Raw genomic sequence first — 19,232 nt, 5'->3', positions numbered from 1 at the left:
GTAGGTACCAAAACCACTGGGCTCCTCCCCAGGCTGGGCTCTGTGGGGCTGGTCAGCCAGAGGCAGGTGCCCCCCGAGTCCCCAAGGCTGCCGGACGAAGGCCTGCTGACCAAGGTACAGGCTGAGATGCAAAAATCGAGGCTGAATTCAGTCTTTAAATGTTTTAAACACACTTCTCATTTAAAAAAGTGTTTATTCTACTCAAATTAGAATATGGAAATAAGCAAAAAGAAAATAAAAATAATCCCACAACTTAGAGTTTACCATTTCTAACACCCTGGTGTTATCTTCCTGTGTGTGTTTTGTGTGTGTTTGTGTGCGTGTGTGTGCGTGTAAGCAATCATATCCTATTATTGTTTTGTAACTTAGTATTAAAAAGTAGCAGGACTTCCCTGGTGGCCCAGCGGTTATGACTCTGCACTCCCAATGCAGGGGGCCAGGGTTCGATCCCTGGTCAGGGAATTAGATCCTACGTGCATGCCGCAACTAAGAGCCCGCAAGCCGCAACTAAGAGTTTGCGTGCCACAACTAAGATCCTATGTGCTGCAACTAAGACCCGGCGCAGCCAAATAAATAAATATTAAAAATGAAAATAAAAAGTAGCATATTGTGAATGGGTTTCCATGCCAGCAAATATTTATTTTATTGGTGGGATTGCCCTCCACTGCATGGATATATCATAATTTGTTTAACCAATATCCTCTTCTTGGGACTTCCTCGGTTATCACACACAGCACTGTGTCCCCAGTGACTCTCTATTCATTTTGTTCATGAAGTATGTAATGTATACAGAAATTTTATTTGCATGCCTATTTTCCCTGGGATGAAGTCCAAAAAGTGATCTTTTGGGAGAGCTTGCTGGGGAGTAGGGTGGGTGTCCCTGACATGCAGTACAGTATTGCCCTTGAATAAGGACCTTGATGAAGACAGACTGCACCCCCACCATCAGTGTGGGAGCCCCGATTCCCCTGCCTTGTTCATCTTTGCCAACTTGGTGGCAGAACCCCTGTCCCGCCCTCATTGGTCGTCAATGTCTGTGTCGCACCTGCCATGGGCCCCCCTGTTCTGGGTGCAGGAATGCAGGATGAACAAACGTGGGACGGCCCTGCCCCGATGGCACACAGCCAGCAGGGAGGGGCGGGAGGCAAAAAAGACGTAATGAAAGAAAACCACAGCATCGTGTGTGTGTACACAATCATCACAGAGCAGAATCGCACACGGCAGATTCTGAATTGATTTTCAAAATCTCTTTGTACCACCAAACTTACTGGTGTTATGCTTAGAAAGGCCTCTCCAATCCAGGGCTTTATAAATATTTCTCATTTTCTTTCTTCTGGTACAGTTTCCCTTGTTTCAATCCTTGAGCCCATGTGGAATTTATTTTAGTGTGTGGTATGAGGAAAAGATTTGATTTTTTTCCCCAAATGATTAACCAAATGTCCCAACACCACTGGGTGCAAAATTCACTTGCTCTCCATTAATTTATAATCCATGAAATTTCTATATAAATGTTTCCTTGATTCTGAGCCCTCTCACAGGCTCCCACAGCCTACCTGTCTGTCCCTGACTCCAGTAATTCATTATTTTAGCCTCTAGGGCTTTATAGTATTTAATGCTAGGTGGACCCACCATCCCAGTTTGTCCTGGACTCCCCTGGTTCTAGCCCAGGAAGTCCCACGTCTCAGGAAATCTGTCATTTCTGGGCAAACTGGGACCGTGGGCCAGCCTTCATGAACCTTCCCCCCTGGACATTTCTCTGCCAGTCCTCTGAATTTACTTTTCAGATAAAATTAAGAATCACTTTGCTAACTAAGAAGTTTTTCCCCCCTGAGGTTCTGATGGGAGCACATTCTAGATTAAGTATATTCATAGGTTGGCAAGCACTGGGTGCTTTCCCATGTGGACCCAGGTGTGTTTGTTCGTTTGTTCAAGCCCATCTGTCTCTCCTTCAATAAAAGTGTGTTGTTTCCTTTGTGTCATCACTGCACGTATGAATGCAGATGGTGACTCACAGATTTAAAAAAAAAAGGTCACAGCCACTTTGCTTTCCAGTGCTGGCCACTGAACTGGGAGCTGCACTGAACCCGGGCCCTCCCTTACTGCACACGGGAAGGGAGATGTGGGCACTGCCCTGGAGCACTGCCTGCCCAGGCTGAGAATGGGTAGGGAGACTTCAGCCCTCTCCGAGAGAGGCCTGCTGTCGGTAAGGAACTTGCTAAGGATGCCTCAGCAAGCAGGACAGAATGTCCCATCTCCTGAGGGGCCTTTCAGTCTATCCCTGGCTACAGTGGGAATAAGAATACTGGCCACCAGTCAGCTGGTATCTACTGTGTCCCCAACGTGGGTCAGCCAGATGCTCTGAGACGCTTATGAGGACAGACAGATGTGCAGGAGGCTGGCCGGCTAACTGGGGGCTTAGTCAGTCTCCTTGCAGGCATGCAGGCATTGCCTGGGCGCTGCCAGATGGCGCCTGTGCCACGGAGCGCTTACCTCGCTCACTGCCTTCCTGAGCGTCCGGGTGTCCTCAGCCTGCGCGCGGTACTGGGCCTCGAACAGGGCAATCTGTTCTTCCAGCTGGTTGGCTCGGGTGGTCAGCTGGTCCACGTGCAGGTCCTGGAAGGGAGGGGACGAGATGCACAGTGAGATGGGTCCCCAGCAACCTCAACCCGTGTCAGCAACCCCATGCTGGGCGTGGCCCCCAGGGCTGCGGTATTCATGCAGGGGCAGGGCTGATCAGATCAGGAGATCAGAGATGTGGCAAACAGTCACACGGGCATCATCTTTGCAGAACACCTGCTGCTTCTTCTCCAACTCGGCCCGCATGCGCTCAGCTTCCGACTTCTTCACGACTCGCTTCATCACCCGGATGTCGTCACGCACGTCCTGGTCTATGTTCTGCATGTAGAAGAGATGCAGAGCCAGGGTCTCCATCTCGGTTTGCAGAGCTGCCACTGGGGAGAGAGGGGGAGGGTGTCCCAGCATCGCACACCAGACATCGTGGAAGCAGCACCCCTCCCCACACTGTGGAGTGGGTTTGGGAAACAGCCTTTAAACTACAAAGACCCATACCTTTGCCATCAAAGACTTTACAGTCTAGTTGGAGAGACGAAATATACATAATCTATGCCCTTCAACTGCAATAAGCCCTCCATTCCCACCACATATTAGAGATTCTCCGTGTCTAAGGATGTTCTGAAACAGTGTCAAGGTTAGGAGGCCTCATGTGAATTTTACAGATTTCTTACCACTTAGAGGTTGGCAATCTCAGGTACAGTCCTAAATCCCCTGGGAGGAAACCAGCCTGAAGGGTGGGCTGAGCACCACTGAAGCATGGGTTCCTTGGAAGGAAACCCACATGAGATTGATTTATAAGGTAGAACACCAGTTTATTTAGGGAGATAGACTTCAACCAGTAATTGTTGGCTCACTTGTGTAGAGCATTCCTTATTCAGTGGGTAGATCTAAAGAGAAAATCGATTTATAGATCAAAAGGCTGCTGGGTGAATACCATGTTGGAGTTAGGTGTTTTTGAAGGATGAACTTAAACAATAATTTGTTTCTTTTTTTTACATCTAAGATGACTGTAAAAACTCTAACACTAGAGAATTCTTTGGCTCCTGTGTGGCTAAGAGTTATAGGGGAGGGGAATGGAGCAAATGCAGGGAAGCGAGGGGGGAGGTTTTGTAGAAAGAGTGGTTGCCGGGTGGACTGGGGTGGGGGTGTATTTGGGGAGAGGGTCTTTAAAGAGGTAATTAAGATAAAATGAGGTCACCAGGGTGGGCCCTAACAACTCGTGTCTTTATGAGAAGAGTAGGTTAGGACACAGACACACAGAGGATGACTTTGTGAGGACACAAGGAGAAGACAGCCGTCTACAAGCCCAGGAGATTGGCCTCAGGAGGAAAGACCCTGCCAACACCTTATCTTGGACATCTGGCCTCCAGAATGACAAGAAGACAAACTTCTGTTCTTCAAGCCGCCCAGTCTGTGGCCCTTTCCTATGGCAGAGGGCGCCAACTAACCCACCCCCACCTGAATCAGAGAGCTTGCCCACCCATCCTGCAGGGCACTCACTTCTGCCCCTCTATCCTTTCCTGGCTGAGTGACTGAGAGTCAATATTTCAAATATTCTTTTTAATTTGTATTCTTTCAACATTAGTGAAATCAAGTCTATTTTCACAGTTTGAAGACCAGCTGTCCTTTTCCTTCTCCAACTTGCCTGCTCATACCATTGGCCCTTCTTCTACGGGTGGGATAGTCGTCTTTTACCTAGTAGGCTTCAAAGGGCCCTTCACGTAATAAAAACAGGATGGCTAGAGTCTCAAATGCCTCCCATGACCTCTGCCCCCAGTGTCACTCCCGTGATTGTGTTTTGTGGCAAAAAAGGAAATGACCAGGTGGGCCTGACCTGAGCAGTTGAGCACTCTAGAAGCAGAGTTTTCTTGACCTGGTGTCAGAAGAGGAAGCCAGAGAGATTTGCAGGGTCAACGGGATTTGTTTAGTGTGAGGTAGGAGTCTAAGTGTTTACTTTCAGGTGGTCAAATGATCAAAAATACTGAGTGATTTAAAAATACAACCTGTACTTTCAATTTGCAGTAAATAGCTAAATTCCTGAGTAAATTTCCTGGAACTCCCTACTCTGCACTATTGATCTGTTTGCCCATTTTTTCTCTAGTGCCATTTTGTTTCTATTGCTGTAGATTGATACTGTGTTTTGATACCTGATAGGACAATTTCCCTTCATTATCCTTCCTTTTCACCATTTTCTTGGATATTCTTGTGCATTTAGTGTTCCGAGTGAACTTGGAACTTGAAAATCATTGGAGAGCTTTTTAGGTATTGCATGCATGCATTGATAAGGGAAAAAAAGCAAGGAACAGAGCATTGGGTATAATATGCAGCTACTTGTGTAAAAAATATAGAAAAAATACAACCCTTGTAACTTTGCTTTTATATGCAAAAACATCTTTAAAAGAATACACAAGAATCAATAATACCGTGTGCCTCTGTGGAGGTGGCTGGAGGCTGGGGCGGGGGAGACTCCAGAGTGCCTTAATTTTGTATTATTACTTCTTGAAAATAATAACTGTGTTAAATAAATTCAAGTTCACCCAAAACATCCCATCGTGGATTTTAACTGGACTTGCATTGAACTACTTATTAATTTGGAGAGAAATGACATTTGTTTCCTCTCATTTGGTTACATGATTGCTCCATTTATTTAAATCTGCTTTAGGTCTTTTAGTAAAATTTTATTGTTTTTCCTCAGATAGGTTCACTTGCTTCTTGTTAGACTTACTCCTCAGTATTTTATGGTTGTTATAGCTATTATGGATGAGGTTCTAAAAAATTATAATTCATAATTGGATATGACTGGTAGAAAAGAAAATTATAGCTCTAGTATTCAGTTACTTTATAGATTTCTTACTGTTTTTTTTAGCTTTTCATCAGTGATCTTGAATCTGCTAGGTAAACAATCATACCATTGGTGGAGAATGAGTTCCATGGCTTCATATCCAGAATCTATACTTCGTTTCTTTTTCCTGTTTTCTTTCATGGCTGGAACCTCCAAAACAATGCATCCTCGTCTCATTCCTTAACTATGATTACTCCAGGGCTTTCCTCTGAGTAAAACTGCCTTGTTAGTTGCTGATAAATACTTACAATGAACTTTCCTTCTATCCTAGTTTAGGATTGACAATGAGTTTTATCCAAACACCCATTTGACATCCACCCAGAAAATCTATTTGTTCTCTCTCCTTTAAGAATATAATGCAATGAATCAGTAGATTTCCTAATTTCAAATTATTCCAGAATTAAGCCCTCTTGACTAGGAGGTATTTTTCTTTTCATATATTGCTGAACTTAATCTTTTGTTCATGAGTAAAAATTTAATATTTGCTAATATTTTATTTAGGATTTTTACACCTCATAAGTAGTAACACTTTATAGTTTTCTGTTTTTGTACGTTGTAAGCTTTTCCAGTAAGGATTATACTGAACATTGTAAAATAAGCCTGGGGTGGGGTGTGTGTGTTGGGGGGGAGGCGTGGTGTCCCTGGTGGCGCAGTGGTTAAGAATCCGCCTGCCAATGCAGGGGACACGGGTTTGAGCCCTGTTCTGGGATGATCCCACATGCCGCAGAGCAACTAAGCCCATGGGTCACAACTGCTGGGCCTGCGCTCTAGAGCCCGCGAGCCACAGCTACTGAGCCCGCGTGCCACAGCTGTTGAAGTTTACGCACCTAGAGCTGGTGCTCTGCAACAAGAGAAGCCACCGCAATAAGAAGCCCGTGCACCGCAACAAAGAATAGCCCCTGCTCACTGCAACTAAAGAAAGCCCGTGCACAGCAAAGACCCAATGCAGCCAAAAAAAAAAAAAAAAAAAAAAAGCCTGGGAAGAGTTTCCCAAATTTTCCACCCACCTGTGGGTTAAATAACATAGGAAGTGTCTGGTTTTGTCCTGTCTGTAATCCTATGGCATTTTTTTCCCTTTACCTTTGGAATTTAAAAATTTCACCAACTATGTCTAGGCATGTTTATTTTTTCTTCCACCCATCTGGCCCTCCATGAGACTTTACATCTGAAGATTCATCTTTCTTGAACTCATGCAAATGTTTTCCTCTGATGTCACTGGTTAATGCCCCTAATCTCCTGGAATTTCTATCTCATGGATACTGACTTTACCAGACCTACAGTCCATGTCTTTTATCTCCTTCTCAAAACGTCCATCACTTTGAGTTTTTGCTTTGAATTCTGGGCAGAATTCCTCAAACTGACCTTTTAGACACAAGTTCAATTGTTCAGTTTCCAGCAGTGCTGATTTGCCTATTTAGTCCTTCTGGCGGGGTGTGGGGGGCGATTCTATATTTTAATTCCGAGTATCCTTTTCCCTAATAGTTGGTTCTCATTTGACTGATGAGATGTCCTCTAAAATCTCATGTCGAACACAGCTGGCGTATGCTATGTTTTCGGAACCCGGTCTGTGTCTGTGGAGGCGTCTGCTCTCCTGTCTGGGGATTGCCACTGATGACTCACATTTGGATGTGAAGGTTTACTGACTGGTAGGCTTCACCCCCCTCCTAAATGAGGAGGTCAACTGTGGGCATTCTCCAGAGGCCAAGCCCCACGTTTCACCTACGGGACAGTGCAGTGGCGGCACCTGGTAGGCAGGGCTGGGACCGCCACCCGAGTTCTTTAGTCTGAAGAGGGGAGAAACGGTGCCGTTAGGTGGGTCCTTGCTTGGTTGAACAGCTTCTGCTCCTGCTACCTGGTGACTTCCAGAAAGGACAGAGTGTCCACGAAGATGTCTGGATCTTTCCAGAAGCCCATCCACACCTCGAGGATCCGATGAGGGGTGCCGGTGGGCACTCACTTCTCCTGTGTGGAGGGGGTGGGGGACCTGTGTCCTCTTTCAGACTGGTCTAAATTCTGTTATATCCGGAGGATGTGGCTCCATTGTTTTAGTGTGAATGTCGTGCTCTTCTCTTTTTGGTAGATTCTGTTAATTTGGTGATACTCAGGGAGGGGTGCTCTTCCCCAACTCTGTCCAGAAAACTCTCCTGCATTTCTCAGGGTCCAAAATGCTTCTTTCCATCCACAGTTGGGATATACGTGTGATTTTGGTTTCTCCCAAATTCTTCTAGGTTATTTTCCCCATTATAATAGTAATACAGAGTTGATAAAGAAAGTTGGAAACATGAAAAAGCACAACTGAAATAACCTGCTGTGACCACGCTGTTCACTGTGGCCCACGACCTCCGCTCCGCGCAGAGCTGTTGCTTTGGTAGGAACAGTGCACGGTGACTAGTCGCACCCTCACTGTCTCTTCTGCTCCAAAGCCACCTATTCCCCGTAATCTGCCACACATCGTGGGGCTGCAGGGCTCTGGACCATGGGCTCCTGCGCTTTGGATTGGCCTCACCTGTACCTCCCCACCTATTTAAACTCTGCCCATCCCTGCTCTTCCCTGCCTTCTGGATACCCCATCTTCAACCCCAGCAGCCCACCAGCCTCTCCAGCATTTTTAAAATTAATTAATTTTTGGCTGCATTGGGTCTTTGTTGCTGTGCACGGGCTTCTCACTGTGGTGGCTTCTCTTGCTGCGGAGCACAGGCTCTAGGCGCACGGGCTTCAGTAGTTGTGGCTCACGGACTCCAGAGCACATGCTCAGCAGTTGTGGCACACGGGCTTAGTTGCTCCTCGGCATGTGGGATCTTCCCGGACCAGGAATCGAACCTGTGTCCCCTGCATTGGCAGACGGATTCTTAACCACTGCGCCACCAGGGAAGCCCGCCTTTCCCGCTTTTCACTCCAAATACCCCGCCTGCCGGCTTTCAGTGTTTGCTACTTTGCCTAATTAGGTGCATTTTAAGACATTTATGTTTTCCTTCCCCCAAAAGTTTGGGAACCCCTCCAGTATGGGAACACAGCTTGCCTTTCATGAAGTTCTGCGATGGCATGTGGGGACACCCCTCGGGGTCATGATGGCACTTGGGAACACCCCACCAGGTTGCAATGGCATTCAGGGATACGAAGGCATGTGAGGATGCCCCTTGGGGTGTCTATGGCACACGGGGCCGCGCCACGGGGACGCCTGCGAGGACACGGGGCCGCCTTACGCTTCTTGCGCTCCTCGCCGGCGGTCTCGCAGGTCCTGCCGTAGCGCAAGCGCACGCTCCGCAGCTCCTCCTCCTTCCTCCGCCTCTCGCATGCTGTGATCGAGTGGCGGTCGTGGCTCTTCTCGAGCTGCATCTGCAGGCGGGCCAGGTGCTGCTGGACCCCGTAAAGGTCCACCCCCAGCTCCTGCCGCTGGATTCGGCTTTGCTTGGTGGCCACGCCCTGCACCAGAGAGAGAAGCTGGGTCATGGAGATGCGGGTGCACAGCCAGGTGGAAAGCAGGACAGGTACGCACCAGCTCTTGAAGTTCCAGCCTCAGTTTCTCTATTTGCCGGTTAAGATAGTTCTTCAGGGCAGCCTGGAATCTTATCATCAGGGGCTAAAACAGTGGAAGAGCACAGCCGGTTACTGTGCTGTCCCCTCCAGGGCTTAGCCTGAATTGCCACAACTCTTGGCAGGGGACGGCAGAAGTGACTTCCATGCTGGGTGCTCCCCACTTCTGCCCAGGATTCTTATTCCAGAAGCCACAAATTCAAGGCACTTGTGGTCTCATCCTAGGCACTGAAGGACCTGAGTGCAAAATGACAGGGTGGGCTGGGGCAATGGTCCTGGTTTAATCCCTGGGGCCAGAGGGCAGTGATGAGCAGTGCCTGGGATGCCAGCACCAGATGAACTCTCAGCCCCTTTTCCCAGCGCAGCCCTGACCCTTCCCGTGGTACCGGCAGCACCAAGTCTTTCCAAAGAGGTTCATCCAACCAAGACCTGCCCTCCCCACTTGCCAGAGGGGTGGGACACTCAAGGCAGTGGCTATCAGTGGGGGTGATTTTGCACCCACCCAATACCCAGTCTGGAGACATTTCTGGCTGTCACAACTAAGGGGGTGCTACTGGCATTTAGTGGGTGGAGGCCCCAGGGATGCTGCTCAGCATCCTACAGTGCCCAGGAAGCCCCCACCACAACGAGTGATCCGGCCCCAAATGTCTATAGTGTGGAGGTTGGGAAATGCTGACTCTGAATGAATGAACTTAAAGGGAGAATAAACTTTACAAGGTGGCAGCTCAAACCCTGCAGGTAAACCATTCAGGGAGCAGGTGAGACCTGAGTGTGGCATTTGCCGCGTGGAGGGTGGGCCGTGGAGGCTCGGGGCAGGGCAGGGCCTACAGGGCAGGTGTAGGAGTGTCTCTAAGTCCATCTTCGTCTGCATGGGGCAAAAGCAAAGCTCCAGGATGTTTCCTTACATGGTTTGGGTCCAAAACCACCAGCTGGGATCTGTCTTCTTCGGCCTCGTCGCTGGCCTCAGACTCCACACTCTCCACCAGGCCTCCTTCCTCGGCCATGCTTAGCTGCTGGATCCTGTCCAGGAATGAGGACGTGGCTCCTTCCCCAGGGTGGGCATCAGGCTCTGGGGGGATGAGTGGTGGGGAACAACAAACATCACTGAGGAGTTAATAGAGAGAGTGCTTCTCTGGAGGAAAAGCTGACGCCCAGTTTCGTGCAACGTGATGGAAAAAAGAAACAAAAGGCACCCCTTTGGGTTAGGGTTCACAAGTGCTATTCACAGGGTCTTCTGCTCATGAATTTTCTACTAGCTGATTCAACACATTCTGTAGAAAGGATTGCACTTTAAAGGTAGACAAGAAGGAAACACATTTTGTTGATACTTTTTAATACATAAATAGTGAACAGAAAGGTGGCTTCTTAATGATGGACTAGATTTTTTTTTTTTTAATGGAAAACAGATATAATTGAAAAGAAGTCAGTGAGGCTCTAGTTTCAACTTCTCTCCCTTCCTGAGCTGGAGAGATCCTGTTCTGTTTCTAACTCCTTTAGATGTGTGCCGTCTGCCTGCTGCTTGTGAGCGATGTGAGGCTTTGTTAGCTGGACCATCCACACACACCCATCATATGGAAGATAAAAAAAACCAATTTGCTTTCCCACGTACTCAACACTGGGATACCGGAGCCAAGTGGAAAGATAAGGGTGTGCCGGGAAAGCCTTGGAAAGTCAGCAAACAGACACATGTTTAGGGGTGAGCTCCCCCGAGACCAGAAGGCAGTGAGACATTTGGCCAGGGCTGCGGGCTGCGGCGTCACCGGATCTTGGTCCAGGCCTGGTTCTGCCACTTACACGGTTGTGTTACTTACTGACGCTTAGGGTCTCTAAAATGGAGAACAGTGCCTACCTCACTGGGTTAGGGTAAGGATTAAATGAGATTAAACAGAAAAATGCTCCACATGTGTTATCCATATCTGTTAATGATATTTTTATCTTTTGGCTCACAGCGCAACAGGAAACAAGGTAACAGGTGGTGAATGAGTGGCAGCCCTCGCATAGAAGGGCGTGTGAAGTGGCTTGTCCCACAATACCTGGCTCCTGCGTGGAGGGGCCCTCGGTAACCAGAGGCGGCTCGTCAAAGTCCAGGGATGTGTTGCTGCTCCCCCGGCTCTGTCCGAGGCGGTGCTGAGCCCCCAAAGGAAAGACCTTCTGCCGGAGCGCTCCCTGGGATTGTTTTTAGAGCAAAAACAACCAAATCTGAATTTATGAGGGTTTAGTCAGGACAAAGGAGTTAATTCATTACAGTGTTCAATTCAACATAGTTGTGGACTTCCCTGGTGGTGCAGTGGTTAAGAATCCACCTGCCATTGCAGGGGACACGGATTCGAACCCTGGTCTGGGAAGATCCCACATGCCGCAGAGCAACTAAGCCCATGCGCCACAACTACTGAAGCCCGCGCGCCTAGAGCCCATGCTCCACAACAAGAGAAGCCACGGCAATGAGAAGCCCGCGCACCGCAATGAAAAGTTGCCCCGCTCGCTGCAACTAGAGAAAGCCCACGTGCAGCAACAAAGACCCAACGCAGCCATAAATAAATAAGTAAATAAATAAATTTATTTAAAAGAATAGAATATTGTTTGCATAACATTTGGCTTTTGCAAATGGTCAAAACAGAAAACACCTACCGCCACTCCCATGAGGAATCAGGAGTGGCCTCTTTCCGTCTAGATCTGTAGCAAAGTGTAAACGCTGAGGCATGGGTGTGTGCTGGACATGGGTTCCTTTACTCCCAAATGCTGCTCTCTCCAAGGATGGTAAGAAACACCTCTGAGCATCCTCTTTATAAAAGGATGCTGGAAAGCCTGAGCCCTGGCCAGGGTCTCCCAAGAGGGCTGTTTCTTCTCTTCTTTCAAACTCTTTCACTTTAGGGACATTTCCATATGAAAAGGTTTTCCCTCAATAGAAGCACCTGGCTCCATTTTAGCTCTAAAGGGGACTCTTGCAAGGATTATTGTTGACAGTAATTACTGCAGCTGATGAATAGGTGAATATTAGTAACAACAGACAATGACCCTGCACAAGACCCTGCAAGGTGGATGCCAGTCATTTCTGTCATCTGTAGGGGAAGCAGCTCACAGAAGCTGAAGCCCTTGCCTAAGTTCGCACAGCCAGCCAAGGGTCATCTCAACGCCCAGCTCCTGTTCTTTCGAATTGTACTTCCTCAGGTGATGCTGCTTCTAGAAATGATTTCTGAGGCATCGAGAACCACAATGACATTAATGGGGGCCCAGAGTCTAAAGCCCACCTCTGGGGTGTCCAGAAAGGGCTTCTCCTAATGAGACGTCAATGAGGTGTCAGAACACGCCGATGACACGGCAGCTTCTACTCCACGATTAAGTTACTTCTTAAGACTGAGAGCTGAGAGGAGAGAAATAGGGTTCTCTCTTTGGGCTTGTCTCTGCCCTTCTGGCTGATCAAATTTGGAGACTGTTTCTTCGTGAGTTTTCTAGAAACTAGATTCGAGGACGGAAATTGGTTTTACAGCTCAACAAGTGATCTGTACTCCTGGCTATCTTTTATTTATTTACTTTTTGGTCATGACTCACGGCTTGTGGGATCTTAGTTCCCCAACCAGGGATTGAACCTGGGCCCTTGGCAATGAAAGAGCAGAGTCCTAACCACTGGACCGCTTGGGAATTCCCAGTCCTGGCTTTCTTAGAAAGGAGGGCACTGTTTTGTTGTGTTAAATTCTTAAAAGTGGTTTTGATCATGTACTTGTCATTTGTAATTATAAAGCTTAATTGGGGGTCATCGAATATTGAATTGTGTCATTCTCTAAAGTTATTAACTCTTCTAGGTTTCACAGGGTGGGGAGGGATTGTCACTTCACCGTTCAGAGCCAGAGTAACCGTTTGCCATCACACCTGCATGCCTCTGGGCAAGGAAGTCCCTTGGCCCCTCAGTTTCCTCACCTGAACTATGGGGATAATAATAGTTCCCACCTCACAGGGTTGTTGTCAGGATTCACTGAAACAACACACGTCAAAGGCATTAAAGTGTCCAGCCCAGAGTCCATGATGGAGAAACGTTACACGTTCTTTTCCTGCCCCACCCTGCCCCTCACTTCCCTTCTAGAACCATCAAACCTAAGCCAACAGGTTGGCTTGGCCCAGTGTGGGGTGATGAGCCTGGACAAGGTGAGGAGAGCAGGTTCCAGAGACTGTCCCCGAGGTGGGTCATGATAGCACAGGTGTCAGGCCTGGGCCTGCTGAGGAGGGGTCCCGGTGTGGAGAGTCACAGCCCAAACAACTGGGGCCTGGCCTGGGTGGGGTTGGCCCAACAAGATGATGAGGGTGTCCACAGTCTGGGTGGCCCAGTGAGGGTGTGTGTCTGAGCCTGAGTGAGGTGAGGAGTGTCCATATGGGGGCAGGGAAGTGCAGTGAGGGTTACATTCGGGGGATTGATCAAATTAATAATATGTTAAGGATAATAGGGACCAGGTCTCCTACTGTTGGAAAAAGGAGTTAAAATATAGAAGGGGAGAAAACTAGCAGGAACCATGTCAAGGGTGGTTTGGAATTAGAGACTTTTGGTGTGAGCTACATGTATGTGTGTATGTGTATGGTGTGTTTGGGGTCGAGGGTTCCGTGAAAAGAAACCAAGCTCCTGGAGAAATGTCTGGTTCTCAGGCTGGGGCAGTCTGTGCCAGAGAACAAGAAAGTGCCTAAAGGATGATGGTGGTTAAAAAAAAAAAAGAAAAAAAAGAAAGGTACTGATGTGTCAGAAAGACACAAAGGCCAATTTGAATAGGCTCACGGGTCAAATTGGGAACAATCTGAGCCTCAATATAAATAATGATAGTAATGAATTATAACACAGTGAATGAAATGGGAAACAATGAGTCCATACAGATATGAAACTTTACATGAATAAATTGAAAGTTTAATGAGGAATGGATGTTACCATAGTTTCAGAGTATCCCTCCCATGTTTATCTCAGAATGAAGAGTTGTTTTAATATTTGAAAATTAATCAATGTAACCACCAAATTAACAAACTAAAAAAGAAAAAACCGTGATCCTCCCAATAGACACAGAAAACACTTTTGACAATAGCCAACATCCTTTCATGATTAAAAAAAAATCCACAAACTAGGAATAGATGGAACCCGACAAAAGGCATCTATGAAAACTCACAGCTAACGTCATATGCAACTGTGAAGACTGAAAATGTTCCCCCTAAAATCTGGAAAAAGGATGTCTGCTCTCACTACTACTATTTGACATTGTACTGGAGGTTCTAGTCAGTGCAATCAGACATGAAAAAGAAATAAAGGGCATCCAGATTGGAAAGGAAGAAGTTAAGCTGCCTTTTTTCACAGACAACACATCCTTTTCGTGAAAAGTCCTATGGCTTCTACAAAAAAAAAAAAGCTACTAGACCCTACAAGGGTGATTAGCAATGTTGCCGAATATAAGATTGATATACAAAAATCAATTGTATTTCTATAAATTAGCAACAAACAATTGGAAACCATTTATAATGGCATCAAAAAATGCAAAATAGGAAATTCCTTGGTGGTCCAGTGGTTAAGACTCCACGCTTCCCCTGCAGGGGGAACGGGTTTGATCCCTGGTCTGGGAACTAAGATCCTGCATGCCACACAGTGTAGCCAAAAAAATAAAAAAATAAAATAAAATATTCCACAAATTCTTTTTAAAAAATGCAAAATATATAGGGATAAACCTGACAAAAGATGTGCAACAGCAGTACAAATTGCTGAGAGAAGTAAGAAGTCCTAAAACAATGGTGTAATCTGTTGTTGTTTTTTCTCATTTGAAATAAATATTCACTTTCCTATCTTAAACCAAAAAAGCACCTTCTCACACAGTGTTTCTTAAATGCCTAGGGGTGAGGGGTATCTTTACAGTGGATAAGGCTGACACTTTTTTCATCAAGTGATCCAAGCCAACATCATCAATAATGGACAAGCTGAAATGATGCATCACCTGACAGGACATCAGGAGAACACAGCATCCTTCTATGACATTCCTGCCGAAGGATCATAAACCATACCTGGAAACCTGGAAATACCAGGCAAAGCCAAACTGAGGGACATTCTACTAAATAGCTGGCCTGTGACCTTTAAAAGTGTCAAGGTCATCAAGGTCAAGGACAGATTGAGAAGACTAAAGAAACTGGGCAGCTGAAGGCAACAGGCAACTCCGTACTGGAGCTCTGCTATAAAAGACATTACTGGGACATTTGGTGAAGGAGGCCTGAGGATGATTGGGTAATGTAATATAACTTCTTGATTTTGATAGTCATTATATTGTTGTTTGTGGGAAACATACATGGAAGCATTAGGAGGCAATGGGGTATCAGATCGACAGCTTACTCTCAAATGCTTAAAAAAATTAAAAGTTCTATGGTACTCCAATTTTTCTGTAAGTCTGTGCTTGCTTAAAAATTAAAAAATGAGGGGACATCCCTGGCGGTCCAGTGGTCAAGACTTCGCTTTCCAATGTAGGGGGTGCGAGTTCGATCCCTGGTCAGGGAGCTGGGATCCCACATGCCTCTTGGCCAAAAAAACCCCAAAACAAATTCAATAAAGACTTTAAAAATGGTACACACAAAAAATCTTTTAAAAAAATTTAAAAATGAAAATTATAAGAATGTAACTATTGTCATTATCTAGAACTGCACTGTCCAGTATGGTAGCCACTTGTAACAATTGGTTATATAAATTTAAATTAATTAGAATCTTCAAAAAATTAAAAATTCAGTTCCTCCATGTCCCTGGCCACATTTCAAGTGCACTATAGCCACAAGTGAGTAATGGGTACCATATTGGACAGAGCAGATAAAGAGCATTTCCATTATCATGCAGAATTTTACTGGACAGTGCTGCTCTAGAGACTGGACACCTAGATGCCCTTACATGGAATGTTCCCAACTTGGGTTTGGGAACAGCAAGGGAGGGTCCAGAAACTCTTGGCATTTGATGGTAGATCCTGAGACCTAAGTTTACTAAGCCATTTCTAACAGGGATTGCAATGTGAATTATTTATAGTGTACCCTGAGTTCCTCACATAGGAGTACAAACAACTTGAGCAGTAAAACACTTGTGTAAAACAGACCTCAGGCTACTCACCGATTCCTGGTCCATTTGCTCAGATGAGCCTGATACTTGCTGGGAGGGCTCTGTGGAGATGACCCCCACTCCTCTGGATTCGGATGGGCCGGGGGCCTCTCTGTCTTCAAGACCTGTCTTCCTCCTTGCTCTTTCATGCTGGCGTGTGGGGCCAACTTCATCTCTGGCCACCTCCCCAGGACTGATGTCTGAGTAAGCCAGATCTGGAGAAGTGACTTCCCCTTCAGGGGCCGTGGCTTCAATATCAGATTCTAACTCCTCTTCAAATTCGAATTCCTTTTCCGTTTCCATTTCCCCTTGGATTTCGACTTCCTCATGGTCTTCATCTTTCCCCTGGGCTGAGACTTCCCCATCGTTTTTGATTTCCCCTTCAGAATGCTCTGTAGCACCCTCAGTTTCTTCATTTCTCTGGTCACTGCTCTTCTCTATCGGTGACACCTGTAGCCATGTAGCAGGAAAAAAATCAGGGTATAAAGTATAAAGGGTCTTGTGAGGTTTTATTCTTAATAAGGTAATTACACCGATGGGAAAACTGCAGCTACACACTCTGAGCATCGCTAGGAGATTATGTTTCATGCTTTAATTTATCTGCTCTCTGTTTTTGGTAATTATTTTGCATCCTTCTTTACAGGAAATGACCTCTGGAAAACTCAGGGCAATCTAAATGTAGGATATCCGAGGCATTCCTGAAGAGCCACCAACACTTCAGAATGGGGTGGAAGGAAATTGAGCTTCTCTGCAAATGACTTGAGTCTGTTCTACAGTAAGGTCATAGGATCATCGTACAATTTTCTTGAGAAAGTCTGAACTCTCTTTAATTCTTAGTAAATGCAGCCCAGAATAATTCATCCCATAAGGAACTTTACCCTGTTGCCTTCATGATTCTGGTCCTCTTCTCCTTCAGAAGATTTGCCTTCCAGGTGAGACCTGGTGGCAGAGAAACAATTTAACAGTTTCAAATAACATCTTTTTCTTGGCATTTATCACCTCCTTGATGTCTGTATATCTACTTATTTACTCGTTAATTATCTGCCTTCCCTCTAGGCTGATGGCCATGACTTTGTCACTAACACCAGCACTAGTGGCACAAAATAGTCATGCCAAGAATGAATGAAAAATGCAATTATCAAAACATTAAAGGAACAGGTAGATTACTCTAGAAAAGTCACCTTAAATATACCTCTGTCTGTGACAAAACTGGGGAAAATAAACGCAAAATAAGAGAAAATTGTACAAAAAGGACAAATACCCTAGAAACTCTTGGTTAGTTTCCCTGTGAATTTTTTTTGTTTGTTTTTTGTTTTGGCCATGCCTCACAGCACGTGGGATGTTATAATAGTTCCCCAACCAGGGATCAAACCCGTGCCCCCTGCAGTGGAAGTGCAGAGCCTTAACCACTGGACCGCCAGGGAGGTGCCAATTTCCCCATGATGTAGAGTACAAGAATGTCACATTTTAAAATTGTTTTTTTTTCTAATTAGAAAAAAACTATATTTTTTTAAAAAGTAAAACTAATACAGAAATATGTGACAGACAATGAAGATCCCCTGTGACTTCTCCTCTCCTTCTCAAGATAACCAGTGGTAAAAGTAAGAGATTTAAGGGTATCTTCTTTCAAATATTTTTCTATGCATTTAAAGCTACCCACCCACCCAAATTAGAGATCACACTATATATACTGTTTTGCATTTAGTCTTTTCATTTGTTGTAATCTAGACTTCTTTCCATGTCAGTACATGTAGACCTACCTTAAAAAAAAAGAAAAGAAAAAAAGAAACAATACAGCAGTGTCTAATGTAAAAGGTTAAATTCTTTAAAATAGTTTCTATCCTTTTAAACAAAGCATAAGAGAACAGAGGCCTGGCATTTTTACCTTACTACGGTCTATCTGTGTGCTCAAGGCATTCACGGTGGGGCTACCTGGCCATAGGGACCCCGGCCCATCGCCTGCCACCTCCAACCCTGGTGAGGGGGAGGGAGGCGGGGGGCTGGGCTGATGCTCCCTGTCACAGCACCTCGCTGGGGCAGCATCCAGTACAGAGACCCCTGCTCTCGGGGCTCTGCAGCAGGGACTACCAAGCACAGTGGTTGTCATGGTTACTGTGGGACAAGGAAGTCCCGGGTTTCAGCGAGTGGAGCGCCCGGAGCGAGGGGAAAAGGGGAGGGTACGGGAGAGGACAAAGGGACGCGAGGTGAGAAGGGAGAAGGGCGCGCCGGAATGTGGGGGTGGCCGGGGAGGGCAGGAAAAGCCCAGAGGGTGGGGATGGCAGAGGCAGAGGAGAGGGGAAAGGGACATGGAAGGGAAGGGGCGCCTAGGGGGATATAGAAAGGGGGAGGCGTGGGAGCCGCTGCGAGACCCAAGGTCCCTAGGCCCGCTTACCCGCCAGCCCGGCCGCCAGGCTCCGCCATCTCCCGTTGCTACGCGACGCCGTCAACATCCGGCTGGCGAGGACCACGCGCTGGGCGTGCGGGGCGGACGGCCTTTGTGCCATTTATGTGCATTAGAAACACAGAATATCTAACTATGTAAATATATTAAAGGATAAATACGCATTTTCTCCATCTTTATCTCTAAGGCCGAGCTCTACCCCTCCTGGCTCAGTTTGTGTAAAGCGACAAACATGTCAACGTGCGTCCAGCTGGGCAACTCCGGCTCCCCGGGGGATCGAGCAGGGCACTCGGGGAGCCGGGGACCTGGGACGGCTAAGTGCCCTGAGGGTGGCAGGCGGAGGTAGGGGCACGAGGGGCTCCGTAACCGGCTGCACCTTCGGATGCCGAGACCCCTCCTAGTGCCCGCCTGTCCATCTCCAGACCTGGGGGGCTCAGCACCCCTTTCCCGGGGTTCCTAAGAAGAATTCTTGGCGGAAGAGGGATGCCCCGTGGTCTCCTGATGGGTGGTGTTCTTTTCCTACCTCAAAATAGGAAAAACAAACGCAGAGGGTGGAACAGAGAGGGCGAGCACGCATGTGGAGCGTCCTAGGGGTTCTGCCTTCACTCTGGGGGCTCGGGGCTTCCTTCCGGGGCAAAGTCCTGGGGCCGGAGTCCCAGGCGGGCAACGAGGCCCGAAATGGGATGCGGACGGCCGGGCCGGGCCGGGTCCTGGGGATGGAGGGCGGAAGGTGACTTAGGCAGTTCAGCGGCCGGGTTGGAGCCCGTTTGGGACCTGGGGGTTGGGGGGCTGGCCTG

The 19,232-nt window shown here is 47.0% G+C and overlaps 1 protein-coding gene across 1 annotated transcript in view; it reads right to left on the bottom strand.

Annotated features, from left to right (window-relative positions):
- CCDC40 (coiled-coil domain 40 molecular ruler complex subunit) overlaps positions 1-18,455 on the bottom strand; it is a 44,217-nt gene extending 25,762 nt beyond the window's left edge. The window contains exons 1-9 of the mRNA XM_024760884.1: positions 18,427-18,455; positions 16,913-16,973; positions 16,047-16,484; positions 10,984-11,116; positions 9,856-10,019; positions 8,913-8,996; positions 8,620-8,839; positions 2,794-2,951; positions 2,491-2,613 (exon numbers count right to left, since the gene is read on the bottom strand). Coding sequence (XP_024616652.1) covers positions 2,491-2,613; positions 2,794-2,951; positions 8,620-8,839; positions 8,913-8,996; positions 9,856-10,019; positions 10,984-11,116; positions 16,047-16,484; positions 16,913-16,973; positions 18,427-18,455 — 1,410 coding nt within the window. The remainder of the gene's footprint in view (positions 1-2,490; positions 2,614-2,793; positions 2,952-8,619; positions 8,840-8,912; positions 8,997-9,855; positions 10,020-10,983; positions 11,117-16,046; positions 16,485-16,912; positions 16,974-18,426) is intronic.
- Positions 18,456-19,232: the final 777 nt, after the last annotated feature.

Source organism: Neophocaena asiaeorientalis, unplaced genomic scaffold, assembly GCF_003031525.2.
Source record: "Neophocaena asiaeorientalis asiaeorientalis breed wild unplaced genomic scaffold, Neophocaena_asiaeorientalis_V1.1 scaffold30, whole genome shotgun sequence".
Classification (NCBI taxonomy): domain Eukaryota; kingdom Metazoa; phylum Chordata; class Mammalia; order Artiodactyla; family Phocoenidae; genus Neophocaena; species Neophocaena asiaeorientalis.
The sequence above is the reverse complement of the archived record's forward strand: the minus strand, read 5'-3'. Positions and strand labels throughout refer to the sequence as shown.